At 45.8% G+C, this 24,978-nt stretch overlaps 1 protein-coding gene across 1 annotated transcript in view; it reads left to right on the top strand.

Moving 5' to 3' along the window:
• LOC148197467 (uncharacterized) overlaps positions 1 to 23,190 on the top strand; it is a 50,679-nt gene extending 27,489 nt beyond the window's left edge. The window contains exon 4 of the mRNA XM_088093708.1: positions 22,639 to 23,190. Within this exon, the coding sequence (XP_087949834.1) occupies positions 22,639 to 23,190 (552 nt within the window). The remainder of the gene's footprint in view (positions 1 to 22,638) is intronic.
• The last annotated feature ends 1,788 nt before the right edge of the window (positions 23,191 to 24,978 follow it).

Below are 24,978 nucleotides of genomic sequence, written 5' to 3'. Positions count from 1 at the left end.
GAAGTGGACAAAGTGGACGAAGTGGACGACGTGGAGGAAGTGGAGGAGGTGGACGAAGTGGACGACGTGGAGGAAGTGGAGGAGGTTGAGGAGGTGGGCGAAGTGGGGGAAGTGGAAGAAGTTGACGAATTTGACGAAGTAGAGGAAGTGGAGGAAGTCGATGAAGTGGAGGAAGTGGACGAAGTGGAGGAAGAGGAGGAAGTGGAAGAAGTTGTCGAACTGGAAGAAGTGGACGAAGTTGTCGAACTGGAGGAAGTGGACGAAGTAGAGGAAGTGGACGAAGTCGACGAAATAGACGAAGTGGAGGAAGTGGGGGAAGTTGACGAAGTGGAGGAAGTTGACAAATTGGACGAAGTGGACACAGTGGACGAAGTGGGGGAAGTGGAGGAGGTGCAGGGAGTTGACGAAGTGGAGGAAGTGAAGGAAGTGGACGAAGTGGAGGTAGCGGACGAATTTGACGAAGTGGAGGAAGTGGACGAAGTGGACGAAGCAGACGAAGTGGACGAAGTGGAGGTAGTTGACGAAGTGGACGAAGTGGATGAAGTGGAAGAAGTGGACGAAGAGGAGGAAATGGAGGAAGAGGAGGAAGTTGACAAAGTGGACAAGGTGGACGAACTGGACGAAACGGACGAAGTGGACGGATATGACAAAGTGGATGAAGTCCAGGAAGTGGAAAAGTGGAGGAAGTGGACAAAGTGGAGGAACTGGACGAAGTGGAGGATTTGGACGAAATAGATGAGGTGGACAAAGTTGACGAAGTGGACGAAGTGGAGGAAGTAGAGGAAGTGGAGGAAGTGGACGAAGTGGAGGAAGTGAGGAAGTGGAGGAAGTTGACGAAGTTGACGAAGTTGACGAAGTGGACGAAGTGGACGGAGTGGACGAAGTGGACGAAGGGAACGAAGTGGAGGAGGTGGAGGAAGTGGAGGAGGTGGAGGAAGTGGAGGAAGTTGAGGAAGTGGAGGAAGTGGAGGAAGTGCAAAAGTGGCGAAAGTGGAGGAAGTGGATGAAGTGCAGGAAGTGGACAAAGTGAATGAACTGGAGGAAATGGACGAAGTGGACAAAGTTGACGAAGTGAGGAAGTGGACGAAGTTGACGAAGTGGACGAAGTGGACGAAGTGAACGGAGTGGAGGAAGGTTAGGAGGTGGATGAAGTAGAGGAAGTGGAGGAAGTGGAAAAGTGGAGGAAGTGGAGGAGGTGGACAAAGTGGAGGAAGTGGACAAAGTAGAGGATATGGACGAAACGGGCGAAGTGGACGAAGTGAAGGAAGTTGAGGAGGTGGACGAAGTAGAGGAAGTGGAGGAAGTGGAAAAGTGGAGGAAGTGGAGGAGGTGGACAAAGTGGAGGAAGTGGACGAAGTAGAGGATATGGACGAAATGGGAGAAGTGGACGTGGTTTACGAAGTGGACGAAGTTGACGAAGTAGACTGATAACAGTTGAAAAACTGTTATTTTCATGCTTAAAATTGATACTAAAAGCAACCTTTATACTTAGAAACTAGCTTGAAATCATGCTTTTATTCATATTTTCAGAAATAAGAGAGCTGGACAGGTTTATGCTTGATTTCAGTGTTTTTGTAAAGGTTTTAAGGTGAATTTAGTGAAAGAATTGAAGAAGGAGAGAGATAGAATCAGAAAAGACACCAAAAAGTGCAAAAGGAGAAGCCGCAACTGCCGCTGAGCGGCAGTTTACCGCTGAGCGGCAGTCAGGAGTTCACGGGAGATGCGCTGAGGGGCAAAATGGCCGCTGAGGGGAAGAAACCAACTCACGCACTTACCGCTGAGCGGCACTTTACCGCTGAGCGGCACACTTATGGGCTTGGGCCTGAATTTTCTTTAATTTTAGATTAGTATATAAGCTTTAGGACGTCCTAGGGTTTGTATCTTTGGCAGAAACGAAGCAAACACTCTCTCTTCCACCCCTTTGAAGGAGGATCTTGGATGCTTAGGCTACCTCTTCACCTTTCTAGGGTTTTATCCCTCATTCTTTCATTATTGTTCATCTAGGTTCACCATGAATATGGTGAACTAAACCTTGTATGTTTGTTGGGGAATCAATGTAATCTTTTGAAGCTCTCATATATGGAATTTGTGCTTACATCTTAATCTAAGACCTATGCTTTCTTTCATCATTAGTTAGGGTTTTTCCTCTTTGCTCAATGCTTGCTTTGTTTAACTCATTCAATGCATGATTATTGGTTTTGTCGATACGGGAACGTACGGGGAAGTCTAGATTCGGGGAATTTCTCCCAATAGTATATTGGTTGCCGTTAAGCTCCTGTGCTAAAAGAACTAATTATTAGGAATGCTAGGAATTGTATGAACTCGTAATTAGGGATAGCCCTTCTTGACAAGGTAATTTAGAGAGTGGCATTAACAATGATGAATTGAATGTTGAATTCCTAAAATATATGAGAGTGGATAAGATGAAATTGACCCCCAACAACATATTCATCCTTATATTCCATTGAAAGTGCTTGTATTTTGTTTTGCCATTGATCAACCTCATGGATACATGTTTATTTTCGTCTTTTGCATAGTAAAATCCTAATTATTTTGTTCTTAAGTCTTAGCTAATCAACGAATCACATAACTAAACTAGGCCGTGAGTCATTTGGGAGAACGATACTTGGTCTTACCGAGTTTATTACTTGAAACGATTCGGTCATACTTGCCGATTGTTCAACAAGTTTGTGACATCATATTTTGGTGATCATAAATTTGTGCATCAAGTTTTTGGCGCCGTTGCCGGGGACTCGTGGTTTAACTGGTTAATTTGTGTGATTATTGATTATCTTTGACTTTAATTTTGAATTTCTGTTTTTAGTTTCTGTTTTTATTTTTTCAGTTTTTATTTTATTTTATTTTATTTTATTTTATTTTATTTTATTTTATTCTCTGAATCTATATCTTCTCCTATATCTTTTTGTGCTAACCAATTTTCTAGGGTTTTGTTTTATTGTGTATGCAGGAAGCATTTCGAACAAGGAGTAAAATAACTGCAGAACCTCTTCTTGAAGGTTTAGACGAGAGTAGACGGAGGAGAAGAATCCGAACATCTAGAGAACTTTTCCCTCCTCCGGAAACTCTGTTACAACCATCACCACAAGGTTCTGACCACAGCACAGAAAATATGGAGAACAACAATGTCAGAAGAACTCTTGCTGATTACACCAATATAGCTGGACCTCAGCACTTTAACAGTATAGCTAGACCTAGAGTCAATGCAGCTAATATGGAGGTCATACCAGCACTGATCCAACTGGTGAAAAGCAACCAATTCAATGGGTTATCTCATGAAAGCCCATATGAGCACCTCACTACATTCAATGAGATATGCAACATAGTAAAGATCAATGGGGTGCCAGATGAAGCGATCAAACTTAGCTTGTTTCCTTTCTCATTGGGAGGCAATGCTAAGCTTTGGTTAAATTCTTTCCCAGAAGGAAGTTTCACAGAGTGGGAAGAAGTGGTAACCAAGTTTTTAAACAAGTATTTCCCACAATCAAAGGTGACAAAAGGCAAGCAAGAGATTTCTTCATTTAGGCAAGGCATGGAAGAATCACTGGGGCATGCATGGGACAGATACAAAAGCTTGCTAAGAAAAACACCCACGCATGGCTTTGAAGAACAGGAAGTAGTCTTAACTTTCCTTGGAGGTCTTGGGTCACAAACCAAGATGATGCTTGATGCCTCAGCAGGAGGAAATATTAAATGGAAAACTCCAGAGGAAGCAACCGAAATTATAGAAAACATGGCTACTAGTGATAATGAGCTGCACAGTGAGAGAGGAGCTCCTATGTAACAAAAAGGAGTTCTCCAATTACAGACACATGATGCCTTACTAGCTCAAAACAAAATTCTAACTCAATAGCTGGAGACTCTTACTAAAACTCTTGCTCAATTACCTAAAGAGTTGAAGACTGCTGCACAGGTACAATCTCAGTTGTGCGAATTGTGTGGAGGCGACCATATCAATGGTCAATGTGCCTTTCCAGTAGAAGCCGTAGAGGATGTAAACTACATGACCAATCAATACCGTCAAGGGAACTACAATCAAGGGTGGAAACCACACCCAAGCATTGGTCAAGGGCAGACTGGGCAAGCTGGTCAATTTAATAAGCAACAGCAACAACCCACCTTATGGCAACAGATTTCTATGCTTAATGAAAGGTCCATGAGGATGGAGGAAACTCTTAATAATTTCATACAGAAAACTGAGTCTACCCAAAAGAGCACTGAAGCTGCTATCAAAAATTTGGAGATTCAGATGGGGCAGGTCACCAAGCAGGTGGAGGAAAGGCCAAATAGAAATTTTGGGGCTAATACTGAGGTTAACCCCAGAGAAGAATGCAAGGTGGTAGAGAGTACTGAAGAAGGAATAGTTGAGTTAGAAGGAGAAGGATCAGAGGAGAAAAGAGAAATAGAGAGCAAAAGCACTTTTCCTTTTCCAATACATCAAGGGAAACAACTGGATTTCACTGAATTATTCAAAATGGTGGATAATGATGCACCTTGGGAGCAGATTCTACAACAAATCACATTTTACACGAAATCTGATGAAGACATCTCTACAAAGAAAAGACGTAGAGATGATGAGGCAAAGGGGTGTATAACTGTTAAAAAAGAGCCATTCCCTCCTAAAGCAACAGATCCAGGAAGCTTTTCTATCTCTTGTACCATAGGGAAGAAAAGGGTTAAGAAAGCTCTTCTTGATTTAGGTTCAAGTGTTAACTTGATACCTTACTCTTTACTGGAGCAAATCGGCAATGTTAATGTGAAACCTGTAAAGGTTAATCTAGTAATGGCCGATGGATCTTCAAAGGAGCCATGTGGGATTGCAGAGGACATTATAGTTTGTGTTGGCAAACTTCAATTCTTGGCAGACTTTGTGGTGATGAAGATGGAGACAGAGAAGATACCTATCATACTTGGAAGACCGTTTATGAAAACGGCCAGAGCTATCATTGATGTAAATGAAGGTATAGTGGTGCTTCAGGACCGAGAGGAGAGAGTGGTTGTAGACGTCTTTAAAGATGAGACGCAAACACAGGAGGAAGAAGCTAGTTATAAAGCTGCATTTCAAGATGCACACATGACTAGCCATAAAGATGAAAGTCCCAAGGTTGCAGGTAACCATTGTTTGTTGTTTCAGGTGCACAAGGAAGAAAAGATTGGAAGAGAAGGAGAAATTCCTGATGACTGGGAGAAAAGAAGACCCCAACATGGTGCACCTGTGAGAATCGAAAACAAGTTGTGGGTTGTGAAGGGCTTTAAAGAGAAGGAGATGATAGAGATAGAATCTCCACATCTTAGAAGAATCAAAACAGTTCACAGGAAACAGCTGAGGAGTTGGTGGGATGACAACATCAACTATGATGAAGGAACTTGAGCTTTACTGGGTCAAGCTAATGACGTTAAAAGAGCGCTTGCTGGGAGGAAACCCAGTTGATTTAAGAACTTTTTAATTCTACTTTGGTTTGTAAATTTTTAATCTGTTGAACATTATGTTGTAAATATTTTGTTGGAGATAGCATCTACTAAAGGATGCTAGTTTGTTATAGCATCTACTGAAGGATGCTAAGTTGTAACACCTACTGATGGGTGTTGGTGAGAAAATTTTGCACCTACTGATGGGTGTTGGTAAGTTTGTAACACCTACTGAAGGGTGTTGGTAAGATTGTTACACCTACTGATGGGTGTTGGTGGATTTTGGGTCAGGCTCGTGACGTTAAACAAGTGCTACCTGGGAGGCAACCCAGTTGATTGATTGTTTTTGTTTGTTTCATTTTAGTTGCATAATAGGGTTTGCATAAGTATTTTAAGCATTGAATTGCAGGGAACCAGTGAGGGGCATGTCTAGGAGGCACGTGGGTTAAGAAAAGAAGGAGAAGAGCACATCACGAAAGTACCGCTGAGCGGTACTCTCGCTGAATGGGCTTTAGTTCCCCTTAGCGGGACCCGAGCCCATTAGGGTATTTTTATACCCTAAGCTGCGCATAATCTTCTCTTTTCAGAATCTTCTTTGCACACACACTCCTACATACCTTTTCAAAGGTTCTCCGAAATCTTTTCCCTCTTCCCTCTTTAGAAAATCTCCCTTCCACTCACGTTCTCACTAGTTTTCCATCTAAGTTTGGGGTTGGGAGAGAGCATCATTGAAGGGGTTGATTTCTTCATTGTGGTTTACTAATGCTTAACAATGTATCTTTTGGTTTTGTGAATTATGTTTGATGTAGGGATGGCCTCCTCATCATGCTAAAGGAATCAAGACTATAAGATCCAAGAAGAAGGAGAGGAAGAAGATACAGATGACAGCTCAGATTGATGAGGAGCTGAGATAGCATTTACTGATGAATGCTATCATATGCTTATGCTTTTGTTGGTTTAAGTTTTCTAAAATTATTTATTTTTGGTTTTAGATTAGGGTTTGATGTACTCTATTGGAAACCTGGTTTGTTATGATGGTTTGCTATTAAATGTGATTGTGTGATAAGTAATGCTTGATGTGCACATAAAATGCTTATACAGGTGATTCACAAGCTTTGTGAACAAATGCAGGATATCATGATTGTGATCGTGAAATTAAGCAAGATGTGTATGTCAAATGTGAATGAGCTTATATGTGAGGTTTTGAGCTCCAGAGTTGTTATTGATTGAATGCTATTACTTTGGAAGCATGAATGATTTTGCCCAGGTTTTCTATGATTGAATCAATTGCTTGTTTTGCATCATGTGATTAAGGCCGTTTGTTGGAACCCTTTTTATTGGCCAAATTCATAAAGTTAGCCCACTAAAAGAGAACACTTTGTGTTCTATCCTTTGAACTCTTAGCCTTGAACATCAACTGAAAACCCTTGTTGAAAAACTTTACCTTGAGTTAAGTAGAAGATCTTGTGTGGTATTGTTAAATGTTCAAGTTTGGGGTTGTTGGGAAAACATGAAAAAGTAAAAGCATTGAGCTAAGAATATGCAAAGAAAAAGAGAAAGAAAAGAAAAAGCAAAGCTCAATGCAAATGCAAAAGGCAAGTTGGGAAGAATAAGAATAATTGTGTTGTTATGATTCTCTTAACTCAAGGATTTTGTGATCCAGAAAAACCAATTTTCTTGTTAGCCCAGCCACATTATAAACCATTGAAAAGTCCTTTTGATGATGCATGCTTGTGAATGTTTTTGATTGTGGTAAAATGAAAGGCAAAGTTGATTCATGTGACATTGTGATAGTGGAGTGAATGAGTGATTACCTCTTATACACTTGTGTGTGAGTGAAACACTTTACCTAGTGAGGAAATATTCCATGAGCACATGAACATCCATGCTTAATTGAATGATCATTCATGAAAAATAGCATTTGTTGGAATTTAAATGACTTTGTGAACACTAAAGCATGTGCACATCTTGATTGAACTCTTGGTCATAAGTTTGGTTGAAGTGTTTAGTTATCTTGAAAAGAAGATTTTTGAATGAGTGAACCATCATATGAATTGGTAGAAGATTGAGTTACATCTTGTTTGCTTGAGGACAAGCAAAGTTCTAAGTTTGGGGTTGTGATAACAGTTGAAAAACTGTTATTTTCATGCTTAAAATTGATACTAAAAGCAACCTTTATACTTAGAAACTAGCTTGAAATCATGCTTTTATTCATATTTTCATAAATAAGAAAGCTGGATAGGTTTATGCTTGATTTCAGTGTTTTTGTGTAGGTTTTAAGGTGAATTTAGTGAAAGAAGTGAAGAAGGAGAGAGATGGAATCAGAAAAGACACCAAAAAGTGCAAAAGGAGAAGCCGCAACTGCCGCTCAGCGGCAGTTTACCGCTGAGCGGCACTCAGGAGTTCACGAGAGATCCGCTGAGGGGCAAAATGGCCGCTGAGGGGAAGAAACCAACTCACGCACTTACCGCTGAGCGGCACTTTACCGCTGAGCGGCACACTTATGGGCTTGGGCCTGAATTTTCTGTAATTTTAGATTAGTATATAAGCTTTAGGACGTCCTAGGGTTTGTATCTTTGGCAGAAACGAAGCAAACACTCTCTCTTCCACCCCTTTGAAGGAGGATCTTGGATGCTCAGGCTACCTCTTCACCTTTCTAGGGTTTTATCCTTCATTCTTTCATTATTGTTCATCTAGGTTCACCATGAATATGGTGAACTAAACCTTGTATGTTTGTTAGGGAATCAATGTAATCTTTTGAAGCTCTCATATATGGAATTTGTGCTTACATCTTAATCTAAGCCCTATGCTTTCTTTCATCATTAGTTAGGGTTTTTCCTCTTTGCTCAATGCTTGCTTTGTTTAACTCATTCAATGCATGATTATTGGTTTTGTCGATACGGGAACGTACGTGGAAGTCTAGATCCGGGGAATTTCTCCCAATAGTATATTGGTTGCCGTTAAGCTCCTGTGCTAAAAGAAGTAATTATTAGGAATTGTATGAACTCGTAATTAGGGATAGGCCTTCTTGACAAGGTAATTTAGAGAGTGGCATTAACAATGATGAATTGAATGTTGAATTCCTAAAATATATGAGAGTGGATAAGATGAAATTGACCCCCAACAACATATTCATCCATATATTCCATTGAAAGTGCTTGTATTTTGTTTTGCCATTGATCAACCTCATGCATACATGTTTATTTTCGTCTTTTGCATAGTAAAATCCTAATTATTTTGTTCTTAAGTCTTAGGTAATCAACGAATCACATAACTAAACTAGGTCGTGAGTCCTTTGGGAGAACGATATTTGGTCTTACCGAGTTTATTACTTGAAACGATTCGGTCATACTTGTCGATTGTTCAACAAGTTTGTGACATCATATTTTGTGACGAAGTGGAGTAAGTGAAAGAAGTGGACGAAGAGGAGTTGGAGGAAGTGGACGCAATGGACGAAGTGGACGCAGTGGAGGAAGTGGGGGAACTGGAGGAGGTGCAGGGAGTGGACGAAGTTGACGAAGTGGAGGAAGTGAAAGAAGTGGACGAAGTGGACAAAGTGGACGAAGTGGAGGAAGCGGACAAATTTGACGAAGTGGAGGAAGTGGACGAAGCAGACGAAGTGGAGGAAGTTGACGAAGTTCACGAACTGGACGAAGTGGAGGAAGTGGAAGAAATGGACGAAGAGGAGGAAGTGGAGGAAGTGGAGGAAATTGACAAAGTGGACAAGGTGGACGAGCTGGATGAAGTCCAGGAATTGGAAAAGTGGAGGAAGTGGACAAAGTGGAGGAAGTGGAGGATTTCAACGACATAGATGAAGTGGACAAAGTTGACGAAGTGGACGAAGTGGAGGAAGTAGAGGAAGTGGAGGAAGTGGACGGAGTGGAGGAAGTGAGGAAGTGGAGGAAGTTGATGAAGTGGAATAAGAGGACGGAGTGGACGAAGTGGACGAAGGGAACGAAGTGGAGGAGGTAGAGGAAGTGGAGGAGGTGGAGGAAGTGGAGGAAGTGTAAAAGTGGAGGAAGTGGAGGAAGTGGACAAAGTGAATGAACTGGAGGAAATGGACGAAGTGGACAAAGTTGACAAAGTGGACGAAGTGAGGAAGTGGACGAAGTTGACGAAGTGGACGAAGTGGAGGAAGTTGAGGAGATGGACGAAGTAGAGGAAGTGGAGGAAGTGGAGGAGGTGGAGAAAGTGGAGGAAGTGGACGAAGTAGAGGAACTGGACGAAATGGGCGAAGAGGACGAAGTTTACAAAGTGGACGAAGTTGACGAAGTAGACGAAGTGGAGGACGTGGAGTAAGTGGAGGAAGCGGACCAAGTTCAGGAAGTGGACGAAGTAGAGGAAGTAAACGAAGTTGACGAAGTGGAGGAAGTGGACGAAGTTGACGAAGTGGAGGAAGTGGAGGAAGTGGAGGAAGTGGAGGAAGTGGAGGAAGTGGAGGAAGTGGAGGAGGTGGACGAAGTGGAGGAATTTGACGAAGAGGACGAAGTGGACGAAATAGTCAAAGTGGTCGAAGTGGAGGAAGTAAAGGAAGTGGACGAAGTGGAGGAAGTGGACAAAGAAGAGAAAGTGGACGTAATAGACGAAGTGGAGGAAGTGGACGAAGTGGAGGAAGTTGACAAAGTAAACGAAGTGGACGAAGTGGACGAACGGGAGGAACTGGACGAAGTGCCAGAAGTGGAGGAAGTTGACGAAGTGGACGAAGTGGACAAAGTGCATGAAGTTGACGAAGTGGAGGAGGTGAACGAAATGGACGAAGTGGAGGAAGTGGACAACAGGGACGAAGTGGAGGAAGTGGACGGAGTGGAGGAAGCGGAGAAGGTGGGCAAAGTGGAGGAAGTGGAGGAAGTTGACGAAGAGGACGAAGTAGTCGAAGTGGTCGAAGTGGAGGAAGTGGACGAAGTTGACGAAGTGTGGGAAGTGGAGGAAGTGGAGGAAGTAGAGGAGGTGAAGGAGGTGGAGGAAGTAGAGGAACTGGAGGAGATGGACGAAGTGGAGGAAGTGGAAAAGTATAGGAAGTGGAGGAAGTGCAAGAAGTGGACAAAGTGGAGGAAAGTGGAAGAAGTGGACGAAGTGCAGGAACTGGACGAAATGGACGAAGTGGACAAAATGGACGAAGTGGATGCAGTGGACGAAGTGGAGGAATTGGAGGAGGTGGACGAAATGGACGAAGTGGAGGAAGTGGACGAAATGGACGAAGTTGACAAAGTGGAGGAAATGGAGGAAGTGGAGGAAGTGGAGGAAGTTGACGAAGTAGATGAAGTTGTCGAAGTGGTCGAAGTGGAGGAGGTGGAGGAAGTGGAGGAAGTGGACGAAGAGGAGGAAGTGGACGAAGTCGACGAAGTGGAGGGAGTGGACGAAGTCGACGAAGTTGACGAAATAGACGAAGTGGAGGAAGTGGAGTGATGAAGTTGCTCCAGAAGAGGTGTGGGTTGAAGGCAGTGGAATGACGAATTGGATCATGAGCAGTGTCGCAGTTGGCTCACGAGAAGCAGCTGGCAGCGGAATGAATTGTGGTTTAACAGCAGCGGAATAGTGAATTCAGTGGATGCAGAGATGGAGGAAGAGCTCTATGGTGAGTGGATTCTCTAACTCAAAAGGCCTTCACTGGAAGGAAGCTAGAAGGAGAAGGAAAGCTCAATAAGAGGTGACTTTTGGCAGAGTTCTGGTTGCTGGAAAAATGCATCAGCATAGTAAAACTCAATATATTCAAAAGTGAGATACAAGCTTTGCCCATGAGATTTTATAGATCAATCTCAAAGCTTGAGCAAGCCTTTTACACGTTTTAAATCTGAAATGCTATTAACTACCCATGTGCTAAATGTGTGGCTTCTAGAAAGCGTGACAAATGAGTTTTGACATGTGGAGAAAAACAATTACTAATGCCACCCCATAGAAGGATAAGCACACCCCTTCTTGTGTGGAAATGTCCACTTTACCCTTCTCCATGTTTTGGCAAATTTGTAACATCTTGTTCTCCAATTTTCCATCCAAAAATAGCAAATAGTATTTGACCTTGGGGAGAATACTCATCTTGGAGCTTTTTGGCCATCCTTCTTGTGATGGGTCCTATGGTGCTAGGCCTTCTTGTATCATGGAGGAAGTTGACGAATTAGACGAAGTGGACTAAGTGGAGAAACTGGACGAAGGGCACGAAGTGGTGGGGGAAGTGGAGCAACTGGAGGAAGTTGACGAAGTAGACGAAGTGGTCGTAGTGGAGGAAGTGGAGGAGGTGCAGGGAGTGGACGAAGTTGACGAAGTTGATGAAGTTGACGAAGTTGACGAAGTTGACGAAGTTGACGAAGTGGAGGAAGTTGACGAAGTGGAGGAAGTTGACGAAGTGGACGAAGAGGAGGAAGTGGAGGAAGTGGACGCAGTGGACGAAGTGGACGCAGTGGACGAAGTTGAGGAAGTGGAGGAGGTGGACGAAATGAACGAAGTGGACGAAGTGGAGGAAAAGGACGAAATGGATAAAGTTGACAAAGTTGAGGAAGTGGAGGAAGTTGACGAAATGAATGAAGTTGTCGAAGTGGAGGAAGTGGAGGAAGTTGACGAATTAGACGAAGTGGACGAAGTGGACGAAGTGGACGAAGTGGAGAAACTGGACGAAGGGCACGAAGTGGAGGAAGAGGAGGAGGTTAACGAAGTGGATGAAGTGGTCGCAGTGTACAAAGTGGAGGAAGTGAAGGAGGTGCAGGGAGTGGACGTAATTGACGAAGTGGAGGAAGTGGAGGAAGTGCACGAAGTCGACGAAGTGGAGGAAGCACACGAATTTGACGAAGTGGAGGAAGTGGAGGAAGTTGACGAAGTTTACGAAGTGGAGGAAGTGGAAGAAGTGGACGAAGAGGAGGAAGTGGAGGAAGTTGACCAAGTGGACGAAGTGGACGAAATGGACGAAGTGGACGAACTAGACGAAGTGGATGCAGTGGACGAAGATGACAAAGTGGATGAAGTCGACGAAGTGGAAAAGTGGAGGGAGTGGAGGAAGTGATGGAAGTGGACAAAGTGGAGGAGTTGGAGGAAGTGGACGAAGTGCAGGAACTGGAATAAAGAGATGAAGTGGAGGAAGTGGAGGAAGTGGACGAAGCTGACGAAGTGGAGGAAGTGGAGGAAGTGGACGACGTGGACGAAGTGGAAGAGGTGGCCGAAGGGAACGAAGTGGAGGAAGTGGAGGAGGTGGAGGATGAGGAAGTGGACGAAGTTGACGAAGTGGACGAAGTGGACGAAATTGACGAAGTGGACGAAGGGAACGAAGTGGAGGAGGTGGAGGAAGTGGAGGAAGAGGAGGAGGTGGACGAAGTGGAGGAAGTGCAAAAGTAGAGGAAGTGGAGGAACAGGAGGAAGTCGACGAAGCGGACGAAATTGAGGGAGTGGACGAAGGGCACGAAGTGGAGGACAAAGTGGAGGATGTGGAGGAAGTTGACGAAGTGGAGGAAGTGGAAGAAGTTGACAAATTAGACGAAGTGGACGAAGTGGACGAAGTGGACGAAGTGGACGAAGTGGACGAAGTGGACGAAGTGGGCTAAGTGGAGAAACTGGACGAAGTTGAAGAAGTGGACGAAGTGGAGGAAGTGGACGAAGTGGAGGAAGTTGACGAAGTGGAGGAAGTTGACGAAGGGGACGAAGTTGACAAAGTGGACGAAATGGAGGAAGTTGACGAAGTGGAGGAAGTGGAAGAAGTGGATAAAGAGGAGGAAGTGGAGGAAGGGGAGGAAGTTGACGCAGTGGAGGAAGTGGACGAAGTCGAAGAAATAGACGAAATGGAGGAAGTGTAGGAAGTTGACAAATTAGACGAAATGGACGAAGTGGAGAAACTGGAAGAAGGGCACGAAGTGGTGGACGAAGTGGAGGAAGAGGAGGAGGTTAACGAAGTGGACGAAGTGGTCGAAGTGTACAAAGTGGAGGAAGTGGAGGAAGTGGAGGAAGCGGACGAAGTGGAGGAATATGATGAAGTGGACGAAGTGGAGGAAGTTGACGAAGTGGACGAAGTGGAGGAAGTTGACGAAGTTTACGAAGTGGAAGAAGTGGACGAAGAGGAGGAAGTGGAGGAAGTTGACCAAGTGAACGAAGTGGACGAAGTGGACGAAATGGACGAAGTAGACGAACTAGACGAAGGGGACGCAGTGGACGAAGATGACAAAGTGGATGAAGTTGACGAAGTGGAAAAGTGGAGGGAGTGGAGGAAGTGGTGGAAGTGGACAAAGTGGAGGAATTGTAGGAAGTGGACGAAGTGGAGGAACTGGAATAAATAGATGAAGTGGAGCAAGTGGACGAAGTTGACGAAGTGGAGGAAGTGGAGGAAGTGGACGACGTGGACGAAGTGGAAGAAGTGGATGAAGGGAACGAAGTGGAGGAAGTGGAGGAGGTGGAGGATGAGGAAGTGGACGAAGTCGACGAAGTCGACGAAGGGAACGAAGTGGAGGAGGTGGAGGAAGTGGAGGAAGAGGAGGAGGTGGTCGAAGTGGAGGAAGTGCAAAAGTAGAGGAAGTGGAGGAACAGGAGGAAGTGGACGAAGCGGACGAAATTGAGGGAGTGGACGAAGGGCACGAAGTGGAGGACGTAGTGGAGGAAGTTGACGAAGTGGACAAACCGGTTGTAGTGGGCAAAGTGGAGGAAGTGGAGGAGGTGCAGGGAGTGGACGAAGTTGACGAAGTGGACGAAGTGGAGGAAGTGCACGAAGTCGACGAAGTGGAAGAAGCAGACGAATTTGACGAAGTGGAGGAAGTGGACGAAGTGGAGGAAGTTGACGAAGTTGACGAAGTGGAGGAAGTTGACGAAGGGGACAAAGTTGACGAAGTGGACGAAATGGAGGAAGTTGACGAAGTGGAGGAAGTGGAAGAAGTGGATGAAGAGGAAGAAGTGGAGGAAGGGGAGGAAGTGGACGTAGTGGAGGAAGTGGAGGAGGTGGACGAAATGGACGAAGTGGAGGAAGTGGACGAAATGGATGAAGTTGACAAAGTGGAGGAAGTGGAGGAAGTTGACGAAGTGGATGAAGTTGTCGAAGTGGTCGAAGTGGAGGAAGTGGAGGAAGTGGAGGAAGTGGACGAAGAGGAGGAAGTGGACGAAGTGGAGGGAGTAGATGAAGTCGACGAAGTTGACGACATAGACGAAGTGGATGAAGTGGAGGAAGTTGACGAATTAGACGAAGTGGATGAAGTGGACGAAGTGGATGAAGTGGAGAAACTGGACGAAGTGGAAGAAGTGAACGAAGTGGAGGAAGTGGAAGAAGTGGAGGAAGTGGTCGAAGTGGATGAAGTTGCGGAAGTGGAGGAAGTGGAGGAAATGGACGAAGAGGAGGAAGTGGACGAAGTGGACGAGGTGGACGAAGTGGAGGGAGTGGACGAAGTCGACGAAGTTGACGACATAGACGAAGTGGAGGAAGTGGAGGAAGTTGACGAAGTGGAGGAAGTTGACGAATTAGACGAAGTGGACGAATTGGACGAAGTGGAGAAACTGGACGAAGTGGAAGAAGTGGACGAAGTGGAGGAAGTGGAGGAAGTGGACGAAGTGGAGGAAGTTGACGAAGTGGAGTAAGTTTACGAAGGGGACAAAGTTGACAAAGTGGACGAAATGGAGGAAGTTGACGAAGTGGAGGAAGTGGAAGAAGTGGATAAAGAGGAGGAAGTGGAGGAAGGGGAGGAAGTGGACGCAGTGGAGGAAGTGGAGGAGGTGGACGAAGTGGAGGAAGTGGACGAAATGGATAAAGTTGACAAAGTGGAGGAAGTGGAGGAAGTTGACGAAGTAGATGAAGTTGTCAAAGTGGTCGAAGTGGAGGAAGTGGCGGAAGTGGAGGAAGTGGACGAAGAGGAGGAAGTGAACAAAGTGGACGAAGTGGAGGGAGTGGATGAAGTCGACGAAGTCGACGACATAGACAAAGTAGAGGAAGTGGAGAAAGTTGACGAAGTGGTGGAAGTTGACGAATTAGACGAAGTGGATGAAGTGGACGAAGTGGACGAAGTGGACGAAGTGGAGAAACTGGACGAAGTAGAAGAAGTGAACAAAGTGGAGGAAGTGGAAGAAGTGGTCGAAGTGGATGAAGTTTTCGAAGTGGAGGAAGTGGAGGAAGTGGACGAAGAGGAGGAAGTGGACGAAGTGGACGAAGTGGAGGGAGTGGACGAAGTCGACGAAGTTGACGACATAGACGAAGTGGAAGAAGTGGAGGAAGTTGACGAATTAGACGAAGTGGACGAAGTGGACGAAGTGGAGAAACTGGACGAAGTGGAAGAAGTGGACGAAGTGGAGGAAGTGGAAGAAGTGGAGGAACTAGTCGAAGTGGACAAAGTTGGCGAAGTGTAGGAAGTGGAGGAAGTGGACAAAGTTTATGAAGTGGACAAAGTTTACGAAGTTGAAGAAGTGGAAGAAGTGGAAGAAGTAGATGAAGTGGCCGAAGTGGAGGAAGAGTACGAAGTGGACGAAGTGGAGGAATTGGACCAAGTTGACGAAGTGGACGAAGTGGACCAGGTGGTCAAAGTGGACGAAGTTGACGAAGTGGACGAAGTTCACGAAGTGGACAAAGTTCAAGAAGTGGATGACGTTGACAAGGTGGACGAAGTTGACGAAGTGGAGGAAGTGGACGAAGTTGACAGTTTGACGATGTTAAAGAACTGGACGAAGTGGAAGAAGTGGACGAAGTGGAGGAAGTGTACAAAGTGGACAAAGTTGAGGAAGTGGTGGAAGTGGAGGAGGTGGAGGAAGTGGACGAAGTGGAGGAAGAGGAGGAAGAGTACGAAGTGGACGAAGTAGAGGAAGTCGACGAAGTGGACGAAGTGGATAAAGTGGACGAAGCTGAGGAAGTGGACGAGGTGGACGAAGTTGACGAAGTGGTTGAAGTGGAGGAAGTGGAAGAAGGGGAGGAAGTGGAGGAAGTGGACGAAATGGATGAAGACTACGAAGTGGATGAAGTAGAGGAAGTCGACGATATCGACGAAGTGGACGAAGTGGAGGAAGTGGACGAAGTTGACGAAGTGGACGAAGTTGACGAAGTGGACGAAGTGGACGAAGTGGACGAAGTTGACGAAGTGGACGAAGTTGATGAAGTGGAGGAAGTGGACGAAGTTGACGAACTTGAAGAAGTGGAAGAAGTGGAAGAAGTAGACGAAGTGGACGTAGTGGAGGAAGAGTACGAAGTGGACGAAGTGGAGGAATTGGACCAAGTTGACGAAGTGGAAGACGTTCACGAAGTGGACAAAGTTGACGAATTGGAGGAAGTGGACGAAGTGGACAAAGTTGACAATTTGACGAAGTTGAAGAGCTGACGAAGTTGAAGAAGCGGAGGAAGTGGAGGAAGTGTACGAAGTGGACAAAGTGGAGGAAGTGGAGGAAGTGGAAGATCTGGAGGAAGTGGAGGAAGTGGAGGAAGAGTACGAAGTGGACGAAGTAGAGGAAGTCGACGAAGTGGACAGAGTGGAGGAAGTGGAGGATGTGGACGAAGTTTACGAAGTGGAGGAAGTGGAGGAAGTGGAAGAAGTGGTGGAAGTGGACGAAGTGGAGGAAGTGGAGGAAGTGGAGGAAGAGTACCAAGCGGACGAAGTAGAGGAAGTGCACGAAGTGGACGAAGTTGACGAAGTGGAGGAAGTGGACAAGGTGGACGACTTGGACGAAGTTGACAGTTTGACGAAGTTGAAGAAGTGGACGAAGTGGACGAAGTGAAGAAAGTGGACGAAGTGCTTGAAGTGGACGAAGTTGACGAAGTGGAGGAAGTGGACGAAGTGGAGGAAGTGGACGAAGTTGACGAAGTTGACGAAGTGGACGAAGTGGACGAAGTGGACGAACATGACGAAGTTGACGAAGTAGACGAAGTTGACGAAGTGGACGAAGTTGACGAAGTGGACGAAGTTGACGAAGTGGACGAAGTTGATGAAGTGGAGGAAGTGGACGAAGTTGAAGAAGTGGAAGAACTGGAAGAAGTAGACGAAGTGGACGTAGTGGAGGAAGAGTACGAAGTGGACGAAGTGGAGGAATTGGACCAAGTTGACGAAGTGGACGAAGTGGACGAAGTGGACGAAGTGGACGAAGTTGACGAAGTGGACGAAGTTCACGAAGTGGACAAAGTTGACGAATTAGAGGAAGTGGACGAAGTGGACAAAGTTGACAATTTGACCAAGTTGAAGAACTGGACGAAGTGGAAGAAGCGGAGGAAGTGGAGGAAGTGTACGAAGTGGACAAAGTGGAGGAAGTGGAGGAAGTGTAAGATCTGGAGGAAGTGAAGGAAGTGGAGGAAGAGTACGAAGTGGACGAAGTAGAGGAAGTCGACGAAATGGACGAAGTCGACGAAGTGGACAGAGTGGACGAAGTGGAGGATGCGGACGAAGTTGACGAAGTGGAGGAAGTGGAGGAAGTGGAAGAAGTGGAGGAAGTGGACGAAGTGGAGGAAGTGGACGAAGTGGAGGAAGTGGAGGAAGAGTACGAAGCGGACGAATTCGAGGAAGTGCACGAAGTGGACGAAGTGGAGGAAGTGGACAAAGTGGACGACTTGGACGAAGTTGACAGTTTGACGAAGTTGAAGAAGTGGACGAAGTGGAAGAAGTGGAAGAAGTGGACGAAGTGAAGGAAGTGGACGAAGTGCTTGATGTGGACGAAGTTGACGAAGTGGAGGAAGTGGACGAAGTTGACGAAGTGGACGAAGTCGAGGAAGTGGACGATGTGGACGAAGTGGACGAACATGACGAAGTTGAAGAAGTGGAAAAAGTAGAGGAAGTGGACAAAGTTGACGAAGTGGAGGACCTGGAGGAAGTGGACAAAGTGGACGAAGTGGACGAAGTTCACAGTTTGACGAAGCTGAAGAACTGGACGAAGAGGAAGAAGTGAACAAAGTGGATGAAGTGGACGAAGTGGTCGAACTGGACGAAGTTGATGAAGTTGACGAAGTAGACAAAGTGGAGGAAGTTACGAAGTGGACGAAGTTGAAGAAGTGGAAGAAGTGGAAGAAGTAGTCGAAGTGGAATAAGTCGAGGAAGAGTATGAAGCGCAGGAGACAGAAGAAAACGTGGATGAAGTTGACGAAGTGGAGGAAGTGGAATAAGTGGACGAAGTGGAATAAGTGGATGAAGTTGACGAAATGGAGGAAGTGGAGGAAGTCGAAGAATTGGACGAAGTGGAGGATGTGGAAGAAGTGGGGGAAGTGGATGAAGTTGACGAAGTGGAGGAAGTGGATGAAGTGGAGTAAGAGTAGGAAGTGGACGAAGTGGAGGAGGTGGAGGAAGTGGAGGAATTGGACGAAGTTGACGAAGTGGACGAAGTGGACGAAGTGGACGATGTGGACGAAGTGGAGGAAGTGGAGGAAGTGGACGAAGTGGACGAAGTGGACGAAGTGGTCGAAGTTGACGAAGTGGACGAAGTTGAAGAAGTGGAAGATATGGAAGAAGTGTAAGTAATGGACGAAGTGGAGGAAGAGTACGAAATGGACAAAGTGGTGGAATTGGATGAAGTGTCAAAGTGGACGAAGTGGACGAAGTTGGCGAAGTGGACGAAGTGGTCGAAGTGGACGAAGCGGAGGAAGTCGATGGAGTGGACGAAGTTGACGAAGTGGAGGAAGTGGAGGAAGTGGAGGAAATGAAGGAAGTGGACAGAGTGGAGGAAGTGGAAGAAGTGGATGAATTAAAGGAAGTGGAAGAAGTGGAGGAAGTGGAGGACGTGGACGAAGTGGAGGACCTGGAGGAAGTGGGGGAAGTGGAAAAAGTGGACGAAGTTGACAATTTGACGAACTTGAACAACTGGACGAAGTGGAAGAAGTGAACGAAGTGGAAGAAGTGGAGGAAGTGGACAAAGTGGTCGAAGTTGACGAAGTGGATAAAGTAGAGGAAGTGACGAAGTGGACGAAGTTAACAAAGTGGACGAAGTGGACGAAGTTAAAGAAGATGAAGAAGTGGAAGAGGTAGACAAAGTGGACGAAGAGGAGGAACAATACGAAGTGGAGGAAGTGGACGTAGTGGAGGAATTGGACGAAGTTGACGAAGTGAACGATGTGCTTGAAGTGGACGAAGTTGACGTAGTGGAGGAAGTGGTCGAAGTGGACGAAGTTGACGAAGTGGACGAAGTGGACGAAGTGGACGAAGTGGACGAAGTGGACGAAGTGGACGAACATGACGAAGTTGAAGAAGTGGAAAAAGTAGAGTAAGTGGACGAAGTTGACGAAGTGGAAGACCTGGAGGAAGTGGACAAAGTTGACGAGGTGGACGAAGTGGACGAAGTTGAAGAAGTGGAAGAAGTGGAAGAAGTAGTCGAAGTGGAATAACTCGAGGAAGAGTATGAAGCGCCAGAGACGTAGGAATAAGTGGATGAAGTTGACGAAGTGGAGGAAGTAGAATAAGTGGACGAAGTGGAATAAGTGGATGAAGTTGACGAAGTGGAAGAAGTGGAGGAAGTGGAAGAATTGGATGAAGTGGAGGATGTGGAAGAAGTTGGGGAAGTGGACGAAGTTGACGAAGTGGAGGAAGTGGAGTAATAGTACGAAGTGGACGAAGTGGAGGAAGAGTACGAAGTCGAGGAAGTGGAGGAGATGGACGAAGTGGAATAAGTGGTTGAAGTGGAATAAGTGGATGAAGTTGACGAAGTGGACGAAGTGGAAGAATTGGACGAAGTGGAGGATGTGGAAGAAGTGGAGGAAGTGGGGGAAGTGGACGCAGTTGACGAAGTGGAGGAAGTGGACGAAGTGGAGGAACAGTACGAAGTGGAGGAAGTGGAGGAAGTGGACGTAGTGGAGGAATTGGACGAAGTGGACGATGTGGACGAAGTGGAGGAAAAGTACGAAGTGGACGAAGTAGAGGAATTGCACGAAGTTGACGAAGTGGACGAAGTGCTCGAAGAGGACGAGGTGGACAAAGTGGAAGAAGTGGACGAAGTGGACGATGTGGACGAAGTGGACGAGGTGGACGAAGTGGACGAAGTGGACGAAGTTGACGAAGTGGAGGAAGTGGACAGAGTTGAAAAAGTTAAAGAAGTGGAGGAAGTGGAGGAAGAGTACGGAGTGCACGAAGTGGACGAAGTTGACGAAGTGGACGAAGTGGACGAAGTGAAGGAAGTTGACTAAGTGGACGAAGTGGAGGAAGTTGACGATGTCGACGAAGTGGATGAAGGGGACGAAGAGGAGGAAGTGGAGGGAGTGGACGAAGTGGAGGACCTGGAGGAAGTGTAGGAAGTGGGTATATTGGACGAAGTGGACAAACTTGATAGTCTGACGAAGTTGAACAACTGGATGAAGTGGAAGAAGTGGAGGAAGTGGACGAAGTTGACGAAGTGGAGGAAGTGGAGGAAGTTGACGAAGTGGAGGAAGTGGAGGAAGTTGACGAAGTGGACGAAGTTGACGAAGTTGAAGAAGGGGAAAAAGTTGAAGAAGTGGAAGTAGTGGAAGAAGTTGAAGAGTACGAAGTGGACAAAGTGGAGGAATTGGACGAAGTTGACGAAGTGGACGAAGTGGACGAAGTGGACAATCTAGACGAAGTGGTCGAATTGGACGAAGTGGACGAAGAGAAGGAAGTTGACGAAGTGGACGAAGCGAAGGAAGTGGAGGATGTTGACGAAGTCGACGAAGTGGACGAAGGTGACGAAGTGGAGGATGTGGACGAAGTTGACAAAGTGGACGAAGTGAAGGAAGTGAAGGAAGTGGTGGAAGTGGATGAAGTGGGCGAAGTGGATGAAGAGGACGAAGAGGACAAAGTGGACGAAGTGCACGAAGTGGAGGAAGTGGAGGAAGATGAAGAAGTGGACGAGGTTGACGAAGTGGAGGAAGTGGAGGAAGTGGAGGAAGTGGAGGAAGTGGAGGAAGTTGAAGAAGTGGACGAAGTTGACGAAGTTGAACAAGTGGAAGAAGGGGAGGAAGTGGACAAAGTAGACGAAGTGGAGGAAGTGGATGATGTGGAAGAAGTGGAGGAAGTGGGGGAAGTGGACGAAGTTGACGAAGTGGAGGAAGTGGACGAAGTGGAGGAACAGTACAAAGTGGACGAACTGGAGGAAGTGGAGGGAGTGGACGAAGTGGAGGAATTGGACGAACTTGACGAAGTGGATGAATTGGACGATGTGGACGAAGTGGAGGAAGTGGAGGAAGTTGAGGATGTCGACGAAGTGGATGAAGGGGACGAAGAGCAGGAAGTGGACGAAGTGGACGAAGTGGAGGACCTGGAGGAAGTGGATAAAGTGGACGAAGTGAATGAAGTGGACGAACTTGACAGGTTGACGAAGTTGAACAACTGGACGAAGTGGAAGAAGTGGACGAAGTGGAGGATGTGGACGAAGTTGACGAAGTGGAGGAAGTGGACGAAGTTGACGAAGTTGAAGAAGAGGAAGAAGTGGAAGAAGTGGAAGTAGTGGACGAAGTGGAGGAAGAGTACGAAGTGGACAAAGTGGAGGAATTGGCCGATCTTGACGAAGTGGTCGAAGTGGACGAAGTAGACGATCTGGACGAAGTGGACGAAGTGGACGAAGTGGTCGAAGTGCACGAAGTGGACGAAGTGAAGGAAGTTGACGAAGTGGACGAAGCGGAGGAAGTGGAGGATGTTGACGAAGTCGACGATGTGGACGAAGGTGACGAAGTGGAGGATGTGGACGAAGTTGACGAAGTGGAGGAAGTGGAGGAAGTGAAGGAAGTGGTGGAAGTGGACGAAGTGGGCGAAGTGGACGAAGTGCACGAAGTGGAGGAAGTGGAGGAAGTGAAGGAAGTGGTGGAAGTGGACGAAGTGGGCGAAGTGGACGAAGAGGACGAAGTGCATGAAGTGGAGGAAGTGGATGAAGTTGACGAAGTGGAGGAAGTGGAGGAAGTGCACGAAGTGGAGGAGGTGGAAGAAGTGGAGGAAGTTGAAGAAGTTGACGAAGTCGACGAAGTTGAACAAGTGGAAGAAGGGGAGGAAGTGAACAAAGTGGACAAAGTGGACGAAGTGGAAGAAGTTGACTGATGAGTCAATATTTTCTTGACTTCACCTAGTTTATTGTGCTAGAATTAATCAGGGAATTGTGCTTAAATGTCCGGTATTTTTCCGTTTTTGTTAATTGTGCTTATTTTGACCAGAAATTCTTATTTTAACTAATTTGAATTATCTGAGCTAATTATTTTCATTATTAATTGCAGGGAAAATTTTGGAAATACAAATTAGGACATTTGAAAAAATATTCATCTATACACTATGTTATTTAATTGGAAGAAGTTGCATTGATTTATTTTGTGTGTTGATACGTGGAAACTTGAGATGGAATATTTTGTTTAGATTGGTTAAAAATTAGAAGGAAGTGCACGGTCCAAAGGTTTTTGAAACATCCAAAAGAGCATACAGGTTGCACGTGAAAGAGGGAGAACATGTCATTCACTTCTTGAATTTTAAGAAGCAAAATTGGCTTGGAATCATCATACCACGCTGTCATGGCCTGATTCTGGAAGTTAAGCAACAGCGAAGCCACATGGGAAGCAGGGGGTGCATCCAGCAAGCAGCTACACGCACGTCCACGGCCTTGGTCCAGCAGCTACGGCAGCAACACATCCAAAGGGTGCATCAATTAGCAAGAAGTGAAGCAACACGGCCCACACCTTCTTCCACAATCCAGCAAACCACGCGTCCAAGGGGTGCACACGGGAGCTTCCAGCTGGCTTTGAAGAAAGAAGCAGCCACACACGCGTCCAGGAAGGGCAGCATTTCACACGCACATAGCCCCTCACGGTCCAGCAAGCAGAAAGGGTGTGATATCCAGCAGGGCCCAGGGAGAAGTCCAGCTGCCACCATAGGGCACCTTCGTTTTAGAGCTCTTTTTCTGGAAGAAATTTTGGGGGAGGAAGGGTGACTTTACTTTGGTGCAGTCCAGCCGCCACACTCTTTTGCTGGATTTTTCTTCAACATTTTGAGATACGGGATGGAGAATGGTTGAGGTGTGCTCCATCCGCCACCCTCACTGAAGGATTCTCAGACTTTTGACTCTTGGTTTTTAGAATGTTGCTTTTGGAGATAGGAGGACTGCATCCAGCCGCCACCTTGGAGGCACACGTTCACTAGCCACCACCAAAGGAAGAACACGGAGAACTAGAGGAGAAAAATGGTGGGAGTTTGCATGGAGAAACAGTGCGACAGTTACATCATTCCTGGTTTGCTGGTCCTTTAGGAATTCATTTCTTCTATTTGTTTAAGCAGTGTACATGGTTTGGGTTTTACTCATGCTGGACCTATAAGGATTCATATATTTCCCATGTTAGCTCACCCATTTAGTTCTACTTCACTGATTAACATGTTTGCTTCTAATGCCATTCTCGCTGCAATACATTTTCATTTCTTACACTAGCTTGAATCTTGTTCTATTTTTCTTCTTAATCTGGAATGTACCCTTGTCTCAATTAGCTCATCACTGCAACTTACTAGCATGGATTTATCTTTACAATTCACGTTGTTTACACAAGCTGAGATTTAAATTTGGTTCTCTTGGTTTAATTGTTCTGTAAGTTGATAATGGAGCTCTCGGTTCATGCAGAAATGTTTTAAATCCTTTGTTCTGTATGTTGATAATGTTTCTTAGATCAAATTTGTTTAGAAGTTGTGGGTACTGTCATGGGGTGCAAGGGTCTCTTAGCTAACTAAACATCTTTCTTCTAGGAACAATAGCATTATCATTTAGTGAAGCATGTGGGACTTTTCTTTACAACTCTTTTGTCTTTTAATTATTTGTGTTGGAAGAGTGGTGATTCGTTCAATAGACTTTTCTTTACAACTCTTTTGTCTTTTAATTATTTGTGTTGGAAGAGTGGTGATCCGTTCAATAGACTTTTCTTTACAACTCTTTTGTCTTTTAATTATTTGTGTTGGAAGAGTGGTGATCCGTTCAGTAGAGTAGGGAAAGGAAGTGTGGTGTGTGCAGCCGTGAGTGGTGTTAGGAGGAGAGAATGCATCTTTGATGTTTGGTTGTAAGCATGACTTGCGTGCTTAAAGGAGTGTGGTCCAGCTGCCAAGAAGAAGTTGACCAGGTGGTCAAAGTGGACGAAGTTGACGAAGTGGACGAAGTTCACGAAGTGGACAAAGTTCAAGAAGTGGATGACGTTGACAAGGTGGACGAAGTTGACGAAGTGGAGGAAGTGGACGAAGTTGACAGTTTGACGATGTTAAAGAACTGGACGAAGTGGAAGAAGTGGACGAAGTGGAGGAAGTGTACAAAGTGGACAAAGTTGAGGAAGTGGTGGAAGTGGAGGAGGTGGAGGAAGTGGACGAAGTGGAGGAAGAGGAGGAAGAGTACGAAGTGGACGAAGTAGAGGAAGTCGACGAAGTGGACGAAGTGGATAAAGTGGACGAAGCTGAGGAAGTGGACGAGGTGGACGAAGTTGACGAAGTGGTTGAAGTGGAGGAAGTGGAAGAAGGGGAGGAAGTGGAGGAAGTGGACGAAATGGATGAAGACTACGAAGTGGATGAAGTAGAGGAAGTCGACGATATCGACGAAGTGGACGAAGTGGAGGAAGTGGACGAAGTTGACGAAGTGGACGAAGTTGACGAAGTGGACGAAGTGGACGAAGTGGACGAAGTTGACGAAGTGGACGAAGTTGATGAAGTGGAGGAAGTGGACGAAGTTGACGAAGTTGAAGAAGTGGAAGAA

Source organism: Vigna umbellata, chromosome 6, assembly GCF_029865625.1.
Source record: "Vigna umbellata cultivar VRB3 chromosome 6, Vumbellata_1.0, whole genome shotgun sequence".
In the NCBI taxonomy this organism is placed as follows: domain Eukaryota; kingdom Viridiplantae; phylum Streptophyta; class Magnoliopsida; order Fabales; family Fabaceae; genus Vigna; species Vigna umbellata.
Note: the sequence above shows the minus strand (reverse complement) of the source record. Positions and strands in the feature narration are given on the sequence as shown.